We start from the raw sequence: 14603 nt of genomic DNA on the forward strand, positions 1-14603 counted from the left end.
TACAAATAACTAAGGATCAAGTAGGATTTAGGTACCAAAATATGTTTCTATGTTACTATAACACCACAGACTGATTTTATTATTACAGCGCCATGATTGGACAAATATCAGGGATGAGGACAGCACAACTCACTGTAGCTTGATTAGAGAGAACAAGCATTTGTGATTCATGGTGGTGAGTTGATTTAGTACTACGCAGACAGCCACAGAGGCAAGCGCACCAATAATAGATAAGGCACTGCTGTAACCATTGAAAAGCATCAGGTTTAGAGTTGCTGAAGGAGAGTAGGAGACATGGGGGTGCGACATTAATAGTGCTAGGGTAAGAACATGTAGTAAGAAGGCCCTGCACGGGAGAGCTTACATACAAGGAGAATACGTGAACAGATGTGTATGTGCATTTTATTGAGCTCGGGTATTTTATTTATTTCTACAAAAATATAAGATACACTATAATTTCACTCATTAAAATTAGATATTTATTAATGTAGTAAATAAGGTTGATTGTGTGAAAACATCAACATTTGGAGGAGTATCATAGTAGGTAGTAAGGTACCACTACACCCATAATATAAAATACAGTGGCAAGAGTTTCTCTATTATTCACATAAGCAGTTCCCATAGCTTCCTATGGGGACTGTGACAATGAACAATTTGCCAAGTTCCAAATTGATAATGCTACTTATAGTGTAGATGGCAATTGTGTATAAATAAATAAATAAATAATTGTTTTTCAGAGAGAGATTTTCAGCAGCCTATACTGTGTAAATGAGCGGCCCTGTAGGTCTGGTCCCAGCTGTAAAGTGAAAGCATCACTGGGGCGGGCACTTATCAGACAATGCAAAGGTATTTTAATAATTAGCAATGAAAACAGAATCTTTATCGTTGCGATTCGAAGGGTCAAAAATGGACCCCTGAGTCTGACTTACACAGTCATATTTCCTCATCGGGTGCACAGAGGATTATTTTGGAGGCACACTGTGATTGGGGAGGGGGTTCAGTTCTTCTTCCAGGGAACGGATATAATGAAGTCCAAGTTAGCCAGAGGTACAGGTTCCTGGCCAAACTCTGGCTTTTTTCTAAAGCGGCAGTCTTTACAACGAATGGTTTTGCCTTGTAAATGATTTCCACTTTAAAAAAATGTCTGAGTTCATCCGGGAACCCGCACCTCCGGTCATTACATCCGGCCCTAAATCTGAGAATATATTATCCATCATTAGGTAGTTTTGTGTGACCGGTATTCTGTATCCTAAATCAGTGAGGCTATACACATTGTTGAAGGGGAGGGCAAGACAACAGGGCCAATGTTTTGTATAATACAGACCACTAATAGGAAGCATTAACTAATAGAGTTTATGTCCTTTAGATTTGCTCAATCATTTGAGTTATCGGGAATATTTAGCAGCAATTTAATATTTTATCTCTCTCCACCATTGCTAGTGTTGCCCCTTTCAGACCGCACAAATAACTCGGTATCGACACTGTATTTTGCCAGGTCGACGCAGGTCGCTGTGCGGTCTGAAAGGGTCACTCCCGAATTCCCAGGTTGCCTGACCCGGTAATTCAACCCAGGAACAAAGAAGGGTTATTCACGGATTATTACCGGGTCAGGTGCAGTGTGAACGAGTTAGCCGGGTCGATGCGACCCATTACCCGTTCATAGCATAGGGAGAGGCGACGCGGAGAGGATCTAATCTCCCAGCACCGCCTCCGCACCCACCCCTGATGCTGCTGTGCTCCCCGCCCCCGATGGCAACCTGACCCAGCATATTGCCAGGTCGGGAAGCCAGTTCTCAGGGTCCAATGCCAGGTCGCACCCAGGAAGGACCTGTTTCCAATTCCCGGGTGCGACCCGGCATTTGCGATCTGAAAGTGGTATAAATTGGTCTGTTCTACAGTAGCAATGTGATTACAGAACGTTCCCTAGCATTTTATGAGTGGGCCTATGATGGGAGTGATTTCAGACACTGGACATTAGCATAACAGTAGGCCAGATTAGCCAGACGCTGGAATGTCACTGACTTGTGGCTCATGATATTGAATGGGCTACAGGTGTGAAGTGTCTCAAGTGTGAAGAGGCCTCATACTATAAATAGTGAGTTGTTGGTCATATAGGTGAGATGTGGACCTCTACAGCAGGCAGTCATGGCTCTACTGCGCAGCTTCATCTGCTTTGTACATATTTCTGTAGTCCTGGCCATTCCTCTCCAGGGGCATACAGAGTTACAGGAACTATTTTATAGCAACACACACTCACAGAGACTGAAGTACCCGCTCTACATGATGCAGCTTTACCAGTCACTCATAACAGGGAATGTGACAGATCTCTCTGGTCTAGAACAGCCGGTCCTCCAGGAATCAGACACTGTCCTGAGTCTCACTGCAAAGAGTAAGTACTTTCTTCTAGCTGCATCCATACTGGTTGGGTTACTATGTAATATATGACTTTGCTGTATTGTTATATGCTCATGTAACATATTGATTATCGTTTTCAAATTGCTACAGTTCCTCAGCTAATTCAAATCTTATGTTGATCTTGTATAGAACTTCTTGTACAGAATAAGTGCTTCAAAGTGTTTAATATACTTAGAATGTTTGTGTTGGATAAAGAGTAGATCTGTGAGCTCAAGTAAGGAAATAGTAACCTATATATTCTGTTTCTATATAGTTGTACTTCTCATCAGGCCAGCAGAGGTGATTACAAATGTATGCAATAATCCTATTTATTAACATATCACTCAGGTACTGTATGTCTGTTATATAGCAGTAGCTCCATTATCAGACAGACCACCTTAATATAGGGGCTCATTCAGAATTGGAAGTACAGGAAAAAATAAAGCAGTAACTTTGCACTTTGGCAAAATCATGTTGAGGTGCAGGTGGGGCAGATTTTAAATGTGCAGAGATCTAGGGGCACATTAATTTTGCTGCATTGCTCCAGTTATTGCAGATTTCTGTTTGCAACCTCCTGAATAATGAACAGAAATGCGCAGTAAGTAGGGCTTCTTGTGCTTACCATGGCCGCGGCAAGTGCATTAACCCATAGTTCAGGTCACTTAACTCAGAATCTATGGGTTAATGCACGTTAGCCACGGGCTTATTGTTTGAAGAAATGGGTTTAAAATTCAATAGCTCTGGGGCATTAACGCTATAGGCCGTCTGAGCACTGTAAGTGCTGCAGCTAATTGAATAAGCCCCTCAAGGGGGGTACTCACAGAGCGATCGCTGCTTAAAATCTAAGCAATCTGACTAGATTGCTTAGATTTTGAGCATGATCTCTCCGTGTGTACCCCCTACAGCGATAGCGATGCGCTATCGCTGGTGCTAGAGTGGCCTGCATGCAGGCTCAATCTAGCACATCACCCAGCGGGTGAAATGAGCAGCCCCGCTTGTCTCACCCCGCTCGCTCAGCACACATCGCGCTGTGCTGAGCGGGGGGAGAGATGTGTGCTGAGCGGTTCGCTCAGCACACATCTCTCCCAAATCGGGCCGTGAATACGGCCCTTTAGAGTTTGGAGGAGCATGTTTTGGCTCAGATGTAAATTGCAGTGTAACAATAAAGCTGTCCAGTATTTGTTGGCTACATGCAAAAGCAGCTCGTATTTGCTCTGCATGCACACACAATAAATGTTTTTGCACCCCCTGCATTGTAGCATGGTTTGGCCACGTGCATAGTTACGGCTATATTTGCTCTGGTCCCAACTCTGAATCCGTCTATCAGCCCTTTGTAAGCAAATAGCAAAAGCAGAAATGAATACCACTAGCACAGTGCCACTTTTGGAATGGAGATATACAAGTTTAAATCTCTATAATAATGCAGTGGGCTAGAGTATAAAAAATAACTTCTTAAGAAACATACAAATTTATAGTAGCATATGTTATACCTCCTGGTACCTTACTTGTGAGGTGTCTGGTGACCCTCCCCCACCACTATTCTATTCTAGGGTACAGATGTAATCTTTTCTGCTGGCAGAAGAGGGGGTCCTCCGATGGGTGTGTGGAGAGGGGGTTTTATTCTTATTTTGTTTTTTGTTCTTCTATGTTTGATACTTTTTATTTGAAGATGGCATATGGTGCTTACTTTGATGAAGCATCCTTGCTCCACCAGCCATTGTATTTATCAATGTCGCTACATTTCCCCTGCAAGGATTCTGTTATACACTTTTTGTCTTTATTATCTGCTGGGGACATTGGACCTAATTCTGAGTTGATCGCAGCAGCAAATTTGTTAGCAGTTGGGCAAAACCATGTGCACTGCAGGGGGGACAGATATAACATGTGCAGAGAGAGTTAGATTTGGGTGAGGTGTGTTCAAACTTAAATCTAAATTGCAGTGTAAATATAAAGCAGGCAGTATTTACCCTGCACAGAAATGAAATAACCCACCCAAATCTAATACCCCTTTTCCACTAGCTCCTTAAAACACGGGTAAATGCGCGGGGGCGCGCATTTACCCGTGTTTTTCCCTAGTAGAAAAGGGTCCCCCTGCAAATGCTAGCCGTGTTGAACACGTGTTCAACCCGGTAAGCTGTCTAGTGTGAACGGGAGCCGTGTCGAGGCGACACGCTCCCGTTCACAGTGTATAGGGAGGGCGGCGCTGGGAGATCATGTGATCTCCCAGCGCCACCCCTGCCGCGTCACTAGCAGCGTCACCAACCCGGCAATATGCCGGGTTGGGGAGCGCTGTCTGAAAAGGGGCTGTAGCACGGGTCGCAGCCGTGTCAGGCGACACGGCTGCGACCCGTGCTATAGTTGAAAAGGGGTATAACTCTCTCTGCAAATGTTATATCTGCCCCCCTGCAGTGCACATGGGCCCTTATTCCGAGTTGTTCGCTCGCAAGCTGCTTTTAGCAGCATTGCACACGCTAAGCCGCCGCCTACTGGGAGTGAATCTTAGCTTAGCAGAATTGCGAACGAAAGATTCTCAAAATTGCGAATAGAAATTTCTTAGCAGTTTCTGAGTAGCTCCACACTTACTCTGCCACTGCGATCAGTTCAGTCAGTTTCGTTCCTGGTTTGACGTCACAAACACACCCAGCGTTCGCCCAGACACTCCCCTGTTTCTCCAGCCACTCCGGCGTTTTTCCCAGAAACGGCAGCGTTTTTTCACACACACCCATAAAACGGTCAGAAACACCCACTTCCTGTCAATCACACTCCGATCACCAGAACGAAGAAAAAAACCTTGTAATGCCGTGAGTAAAATACCAAACTTCTTAGCAAATTTACTTGATGCAGTGCGAACATTGCGCATGCGCAGTTAGCGGAAAATCGCACCGATGCGAAGAAAAATAACGAGCGAACAACTCGGAATGAGGGCCCTGGTTTTCACAATTGCTAACAAACTTGCTGCTGCGATCAACTCAGAATTACCCCCATTGTCTATTGTTATGGTACTATTGTGCTGTGTCGAGATAGCACTTTTCTTATTTTATGCTCTACTGGTGACATGTCCATTGTTATTGCACTATTGTGAAGTATTCTTTACATTACATGTGATGCTTCAATTAAAAAAAAGTTTAAAAAAAGAATCCTAGAACAAGATTAGAAACTTGACACTGAAATATGGAACATATCAATCAAGATAACTTAAATTCTGAGAAATGCTTTATAACTATTTTATATTCAGGTTAGGGTCTCTATTTAATATGAACCAGCAGAAATATTTTAACCATATATCATAGTATTGAAAACCAAAAGGCTGCCTATGATCAACAACTGAAGGAGCTCCCAAAATAACATGCACAACAAAAAAGTATCAATTGTGAACAATGGCACCCAATTACATGTGTAAATTATAGAACTGCTCATTGAAGGCTTCCATTTCTTTTTGCTTTGATTCAGTCGTTATACAAACACGTAATAGAGAAAACACAAATCTCCCTCATGTAATACAGTTCAAAATGAAGTGTCTCTAAGGGGGGAATTCAAGTGTTTGAAAAGTCAGTTGGGTGTCTGTTTTTTCCTAATAGACAGGAAAAAACAGACACCCAACCGACTTTTCAAACATTTGAATTCCCCCCAATATGTCCTATGCAGTGAATACAAATCACTGATAAAATGTGTGTAGCGTCCACCACCTTATAAACAGCGGAATGCCCACTAATTGTTGTTAATAAAAGGGATTTTACACTATGGATCACTTCTCTTTTACATGGGGTGAGAGCTTGGTTATGAGGAGCTGGACATGGGAGAGAAAGGAATGTTCCATGTTGGCGCCAGTTCTAAAGATAGACTTGATGTGCACATTTATTACTTTCAGTCTGTGAGTGCAACAATTAGGGGGCATGCCCGCTAACTGTTTATAAGGTGGTGGACATCGCACAAATTTGATCAGTGATTTCTATTCACCGCATGGGCCACTAAGAGACAATTGATTTTGAACTGTATTACATTAGAAAGATTTGTTTCTCTTCTCTATATGTTGGTATAACGATTGAATCAAGAAGAATGAATCAAACAAAAAGAAAAGGAACCCTTCACTAAAGAGCATAAGGGTAGTATTATCAGTTTATTTAATTTACACATGTATTTGGGCGCCATTGTTGTGCACATTTTTGTTGTGCATATCCTAGTATTGGTACATAAAAAAATACTATAAAAATAGAAATAATTAAAATACTTTTCAGCTGTGATATTTTACATAGACCACAATTCTTTGTGACCTGTTTTGCATGTACCTTATATCTCTAGCATGGTGATAGATGACCAGGTTATTGAAGGTGGTCTGAGAGGTAACCTGTGAAAGCAGGGCATAGCCTGAAAAAATGCCCTGTCTGGAGGCTAAAATGATGTCTTTGTGTTTTCTCCAGGTTGCACTGAAGTAGGAGGCCGCTGGATGTTCTCTTTTGATATGTCCTCTATCTCCAGCAGCACTGAATTGAAGTTGGTGGAGCTCAAAGTTCATCTCTCTTCCTTTGGAAAGAGACGCAGTATCACAGTGGAGATCTACCATTCCAAGACAGGCCAGGACAAGCTTCTCTTGGGATCTTTCAGGACTAACCCATCAGCTTCAAAAGGTGACTCCTGGAAGATCTTTAACTTAACCAGATTTCTGCAGAATTCTATCCACAAGGGAGAGCCAGCCTCACATGGAGAATATATTCCTCCAGAAGACAAGTCAAGACTCTCTAGCTTTGCTGGTCATCAACTCCCACAGTACAATGCAGATCTTCTCTCTAGTACATATTCTCCAGCAGAGAGAGTGATGCTGGTTGTGTTTGCCAGGGACATGCCCTCTTCCGGCCACTTTGGCTCCTCTAGCCTAATTAAGACTGTACAGTCCTCAAAGTACATCATATCAGAGAAGACAAACAAGGGGGATGATCTACGGAGACATAGGAGAAACTTCAACCCAAAACACAGCAGCATTCTCAACAGCATACCATCAAGTGCACTGGAAGCTGGTGCACCCCTTTGCAGAAGGGTAGACATGTGGGTGGAATTTGACAAGATTGAATGGGGGAACCACATTGTGTACCCACGAAAATACAATGCCTACAGATGTGAGGGAGTGTGTCCAATTCCACTGAATGAGACCTTCAAGCCAACAAACCATGCTTTTATAAAGGTAATTATCAAGCTGCCATAGACTTCTTATTGAGAAGAAATAAATAATCATTTATATTACGTATGAAAAAGTGTTTTTTCATAATGTATAATCAATAAGACGGCTCCGTCTATACCTGGGTACGTCTAACGCCGAGAGCATCTCCGTCCGGCCGGGCGTGCACGCCCGTGACAGAGATGTGCCCCATTCACTAGAATGGGAGAGCAACTCCGTTGCGCGCCTGGATGAAGACACTCCGAATGGGAGCGTCTCTGTGCACTCACAGCATGACTAGGCGGACAGATCACCTAGTCACGTCGGGAGTGCACGCCTGCGATGGAGCCGCCTGCGATGAAGCCGCCTTAGATGAGCGTGGCTCCATCTGTATATTGCTCTCGGTCAGCATGGAGCTGCCTTATTTATATATATGGCTACATGTTACTCAGTGCTGTACACAGGACATGTAATTAAGATACACATCCATGCATGTTTAATCCACAGCATATTAACCTATCAGTATGTTCTTTGCATGTGGGTGGAAACGTGAGTCCCCGGATGAAACATACATGAACATGGTGAGAACGTACAAACTCCACACATATAGGACACAGGTCAGATATTAAACTCATGTACTGTGTGGTACTGACCACTTTCTACTGGTTCACTAGGCAACTGAGACAGGCCAATCAGCATTAACAAATATATGAACAATACTAGACTTCTTAGTATTATATGTAACAGAAATATATTGTCCGTACTGAGAACACTGTATTATGTTTAATGTTATTTCTTACTCCTTTAGAGTCTAGTAAAGATGTATGATGTGGAGAAAGTGGAGTGTTCCTCCTGTGTACCGGTGAAGATGAGTGCACTCTCAATGCTCTTATACGAAGAGGACGATGTGACACTGAAGCACCATGAAGATATGGTGGTGGAGACCTGTGGATGTAATTGAGAAGCTATGCATTGCTCGTGGATGTAGATCAGGCTTTTTCAACCAGTGTGCCGTGTGCGACCAGTTGCAAGGTGTGTCGCAAAGCCAGAGCAGCTTCCTGCACCTTCAGAGTGAACCCGGGCTCTTCTTAGAGGATTATTTGTGCTCCGGCCGTGACCTATGTCTTGAAGACGCGGCGGTGTGATATCATAGGTCACGTCCGCCGCATCTCACCACCCAGCCAGCCCACCCACCTGCATACACATCTTCCAGTTCCTGCCTGCATACACAGCTTTCCTTGCCCACCCACATCCACACCTGCCCGACCACCCGCTGCTCAGTATTCGCAGCACTCCACTGTGAACAACCCCCGCCACTGAGGGACCGTTAGGGGCTAATATTTGTTATTTTATTTCTCCTGTGGGGAACAATAGGATTTATGTGGGGAGAATAAGGATTTATGGGGGGAACAATGTGAATAATTCATTTGGGGAGCAATAGGATTTATGTGGGGAGAAATGTGATTGATTTATGTGTGAGCAACATGATTTTGTGGGGAGCAATGTGATTGTTTTTTCTGTGTAGGCCAATGTATGTGTGGATTTTTTTTTTTTTACTGTGAGGGCCAATGTGTGTGTTTTGTTTTTTTTCTGTGGGGAACTTATGGTGTGCCTTGGCAATTTTAAAATATTGGGGGTCATTCCGAGTTGATCGCTCGCTAGCAGATTTTAGCAGCATTGCACACGCTAGGCCGCCGCCCTCTGGGAGTGTATCTTAGCTTAGCAGAATAGCGAACGAAAGATTAGCAGAATTATGAACAGAAAATTCTTAGCAGTTTCTGAGTAGCTCCAGACCTACTCACAGATTGCGATCAGCTCAGGCCGTTTCGTTCCTGGTTTGATGTCACAAACACGCCCTGCGTTCGGCCAGCCACTCCCCCGTTTCTCCAGACACTCCCGCGTTTTTTCTTGGCACGCCTGCGTTTTTCCGCACACTCCCAGAAAACGGCCAGTTTCCGCCCAGAAACACCCACTTCCTGTCAATCACACTCCGATCACTACAACGATGAAAATTCTTCATTCGGACGTGAGTAAATCTACTAAGTTTTTTGTTAAAATACTTAGCGCATGCGCACTGCGTACCATGCGCATTTTAGCCTTAATCGCTCCGTTGCGAAAATCGGCAACGAGCGATCAACTCGGAATGACCCCCATTGTTCGGTGTGCCACAAGTAGAAAAAGGTTGAAAATCACTGATGTAGATGGTTGTGGTATGAATGTGTAAATGTAATTATTTATATGGAACTTAATATTTATATTTTGCAATAAAAATATAGATTGCAAATTCTCTTTGGTATTCATACATGATTTTCCAAGCTGTTACAGGTTCATCTGAAACCTAGCAGAATACACTAAGAGTGCATGGCGTAAGTTTAAATGGTTAGATCCAAAAAATAACCAGTAGCTTATTTCTATTGGTCTGGATAGATGAGATTTGTCCAATACCCCTTTTCCACTAGCTCCTTAAAACTAGAGATGAGCGGGTTCGGTTTCTTTGAATCCGAACCCGCACGAACTTCACTTTTTTTTTCACGGGTCCGAGCGACTCGGATCTTCCCGCCTTGCTCGGTTAACCCGAGCGCGCCCGAACGTCATCATGACGCTGTCGGATTCTCGCGAGACTCGGATTCTATATAAGGAGCCGCGCGTCGCCGCCATTTTCACACGTGCATTGAGATTGATAGGGAGAGGACGTGGCTGGCGTCCTCTCCATTTAGATTAGATTTAGAAGAGAGAGAGAGAGAGAGATTGCTGTGATACTGTAGATTAGAAGAGAGTGCAGACAGAGTTTAGTGACTGACGACCACAGTGACCAGTGACCACCAGAGACAGTGCAGTTGTTTGTTTTATTTAATATATCCGTTCTCTGCCTGAAAAAAACGATACACAGTCACACAGTGACTCAGTCTGTGTGCACTGCTCAGCCCAGTGTGCTGCACATCAATGTATTGTATATAAAGCTTATAATTGTGGGGGAGACTGGGGAGCACTGCAGGTTGTTATAGCAGGAGCCAGGAGTACATGATAAATAATATTATATTAAAATTAAACAGTGCACACTTTTGCTGCAGGAGTGCCACTGCCAGTGTGACTAGTGGTGACCAGTGCCTGACCACCAGTATATTAGTAGTATTGTATACTATCTCTTTATCAACCAGTCTATATTAGCAGCAGACACAGTACAGTGCGGTAGTTCACGGCTGTGGCTACCTCTGTGTCGGCACTCGGCAGGCAGGCAGTCCGTCCATCCATAATTGTATTATAATATATACCACCTAACCGTGGTTTTTTTTTCATTCTTTATACCGTCGTCATACTAGTTGTTACGAGTATACTACTATCTCTTTATCAACCAGTGTACAGTGCGGTAGTTCACGGCTGTGGCTACCTCTGTGTCGGCACTCGGCAGGCAGTCCGTCCAACCATAATTGTATTATATACCACCTAACCGTGGTTTTTTTTTCATTCTTTATACCGTCGTCATACTAGTTGTTACGAGTATACTACTATCTCTTTATCAACCAGTGTACAGTGCGGTAGTTCACGGCTGTGGCTACCTCTGTGTCGGCACTCGGCAGGCAGTCCGTCCAACCATAATTGTATTATATACCACCTAACCGTGGTTTTTTTTTCATTCTTTATACCGTCGTCATACTAGTTGTTACGAGTATACTACTATCTCTTTATCAACCAGTGTACAGTGCGGTAGTTCACGGCTGTGGCTACCTCTGTGTCGGCACTCGGCAGGCAGTCCGTCCATCCATAATTGTATTATAATATATACCACCTAACCGTGGTTTTTTTTTCATTCTTTATACCGTCGTCATACTAGTTGTTACGAGTATACTACTATCTCTTTATCAACCAGTGTACAGTGCGGTAGTTCACGGCTGTGGCTACCTCTGTGTCGGCACTCGGCAGGCAGTCCGTCCAACCATAATTGTATTATAATATATACCACCTAACCGTGGTTTTTTTTTCATTCTTTATACCGTCGTCATACTAGTTGTTACGAGTATACTACTATCTCTTTATCAACCAGTGTACAGTGCGGTAGTTCACGGCTGTGGCTACCTCTGTGTCGGCACTCGGCAGGCAGTCCGTCCAACCATAATTGTATTATATACCACCTAACCGTGGTTTTTTTTTCATTCTTTATACCGTCGTCATACTAGTTGTTACGAGTATACTACTATCTCTTTATCAACCAGTGTACAGTGCGGTAGTTCACGGCTGTGGCTACCTCTGTGTCGGCACTCGGCAGGCAGTCCGTCCAACCATAATTGTATTATATACCACCTAACCGTGGTTTTTTTTTCATTCTTTATACCGTCGTCATACTAGTTGTTACGAGTATACTACTATCTCTTTATCAACCAGTGTACAGTGCGGTAGTTCACGGCTGTGGCTACCTCTGTGTTGGCACTCGGCAGGCAGTCCGTCCAACCATAATTGTATTATAATATATACCACCTAACCGTGGTTTTTTTTTCATTCTTTATACCGTCGTCATACTAGTTGTTACGAGTATACTACTATCTCTTTATCAACCAGTGTACAGTGCGGTAGTTCACGGCTGTGGCTACCTCTGTGTCGGCACTCGGCAGGCAGTCCGTCCATCCATAATTGTATTATAATATATACCACCTAACCGTGGTTTTTTTTTCATTCTTTATACCGTCGTCATACTAGTTGTTACGAGTATACTACTATCTCTTTATCAACCAGTGTACAGTGCGGTAGTTCACGGCTGTGGCTACCTCTGTGTCGGCACTCGGCAGGCAGTCCGTCCAACCATAATTGTATTATAATATATACCACCTAACCGTGGTTTTTTTTTCATTCTTTATACCGTCGTCATACTAGTTGTTACGAGTATACTACTATCTCTTTATCAACCAGTGTACAGTGCGGTAGTTCACGGCTGTGGCTACCTCTGTGTCGGCACTCGGCAGGCAGTCCGTCCATCCATAATTGTATTATAATATATACCACCTAACCGTGGTTTTTTTTTCATTCTTTATACCGTCGTCATACTAGTTGTTACGAGTATACTACTATCTCTTTATCAACCAGTGTACAGTGCGGTAGTTCACGGCTGTGGCTACCTCTGTGTCGGCACTCGGCAGGCAGTCCGTCCATCCATAATTGTATTATATACCACCTAACCGTGGTTTTTTTATACCACCTAACCGTGGCAGTCCGTCCATAATTGTATACTAGTATCCAATCCATCCATCTCCATTGTTTACCTGAGGTGCCTTTTAGTTCTGCCTATAAAATATGGAGAACAAAAAAGTTGAGGTTCCAAAATTAGGGAAAGATCAAGATCCACTTCCACCTCGTGCTGAAGCTGCTGCCACTAGTCATGGCCGAGACGATGAAATGCCAGCAACGTCGTCTGCCAAGGCCGATGCCCAATGTCATAGTACAGAGCATGTCAAATCCAAAACACCAAATATCAGAAAAAAAAGGACTCCAAAACCTAAAATAAAATTGTCGGAGGAGAAGCGTAAACTTGCCAATATGCCATTTACCACACGGAGTGGCAAGGAACGGCTGAGGCCCTGGCCTATGTTCATGGCTAGTGGTTCAGCTTCACATGAGGATGGAAGCACTCAGCCTCTCGCTAGAAAACTGAAAAGACTCAAGCTGGCAAAAGCACCGCAAAGAACTGTGCGTTCTTTGAAATCCCAAATCCACAAGGAGAGTCCAATTGTGTCGTTTGCGATGCCTGACCTTCCCAACACTGGACGTGAAGAGCATGCGCCTTCCACTATTTGCATGCCCCCTGCAAGTGCTGGAAGGAGCACCCGCAGTCCAGTTCCTGATAGTCAGATTGAAGATGTCAGTGTTGAAGTACACCAGGATGAGGAGGATATGGGTGTTGCTGGCGCTGGGGAGGAAATTGACCAGGAGGATTCTGATGGTGAGGTGGTTTGTTTAAGTCAGGCACCCGGGGAGACACCTGTTGTCCGTGGGAGGAATATGGCCGTTGACATGCCAGGTGAAAATACCAAAAAAATCAGCTCTTCGGTGTGGAGGTATTTCACCAGAAATGCGGACAACAGGTGTCAAGCCGTGTGTTCCCTTTGTCAAGCTGTAATAAGTAGGGGTAAGGACGTTAACCACCTCGGAACATCCTCCCTTATACGTCACCTGCAGCGCATTCATAATAAGTCAGTGACAAGTTCAAAAACTTTGGGTGACAGCGGAAGCAGTCCACTGACCAGTAAATCCCTTCCTCTTGTAACCAAGCTCACGCAAACCACCCCACCAACTCCCTCAGTGTCAATTTCCTCCTTCCCCAGGAATGCCAATAGTCCTGCAGGCCATGTCACTGGCAAGTCTGACGAGTCCTCTCCTGCCTGGGATTCCTCCGATGCATCCTTGCGTGTAACGCCTACTGCTGCTGGCGCTGCTGTTGTTGCCGCTGGGAGTCGATGGTCATCCCAGAGGGGAAGTCGTAAGCCCACTTGTACTACTTCCAGTAAGCAATTGACTGTTCAACAGTCCTTTGCGAGGAAGATGAAATATCACAGCAGTCATCCTACTGCAAAGCGGATAACTGAGTCCTTGACAACTATGTTGGTGTTAGACGTGCGTCCGGTATCCGCCGTTAGTTCACAGGGAACTAGACAATTTATTGAGGCAGTGTGCCCCCGTTACCAAATACCATCTAGGTTCCACTTCTCTAGGCAGGCGATACCGAGAATGTACACGGACGTCAGAAAAAGACTCACCAGTGTCCTAAAAAATGCAGTTGTACCCAATGTCCACTTAACCACGGACATGTGGACAAGTGGAGCAGGGCAGGGTCAGGACTATATGACTGTGACAGCCCACTGGGTAGATGTATGGACTCCCGCCGCAAGAACAGCAGCGGCGGCACCAGTAGCAGCATCTCGCAAACGCCAACTCTTTCCTAGGCAGGCTACGCTTTGTATCACCGCTTTCCAGAATACGCACACAGCTGAAAACCTCTTACGGCAACTGAGGAAGATCATCGCGGAATGGCTTACCCCAATTGGACTCTCCTGTGGATTTGTGGCATCGGACA

General features: G+C 44.3%; 1 protein-coding gene across 2 annotated transcripts in view; it reads left to right on the plus strand.

Annotated features, from left to right (window-relative positions):
• The first annotated feature begins 2265 nt into the window (after window positions 1-2265).
• The window catches only part of LOC134936543 (nodal homolog 2-A-like), a 74313-nt gene continuing 61975 nt past the window's right edge, over window positions 2266-14603 (plus strand). The window contains exons 1-3 of one of the 2 annotated variants that reach the window (XR_010180513.1): window positions 2266-2389; window positions 6813-7570; window positions 8352-8575. Coding sequence is in view for 1 of the 2 variants with exons in the window: in XM_063931614.1 (XP_063787684.1) it covers window positions 2281-2389; window positions 6813-7570; window positions 8352-8504 (1020 nt within the window). In the remaining variant the exon portion in view is untranslated. Of the gene's footprint in view, window positions 2390-6812; window positions 7571-8351; window positions 9784-14603 lie in introns of those variants that run through there. The other variant, XM_063931614.1, reaches the window with a different exon arrangement.

This window comes from Pseudophryne corroboree, chromosome 6 (genome assembly GCF_028390025.1).
Source record: "Pseudophryne corroboree isolate aPseCor3 chromosome 6, aPseCor3.hap2, whole genome shotgun sequence".
Taxonomy (NCBI): domain Eukaryota; kingdom Metazoa; phylum Chordata; class Amphibia; order Anura; family Myobatrachidae; genus Pseudophryne; species Pseudophryne corroboree.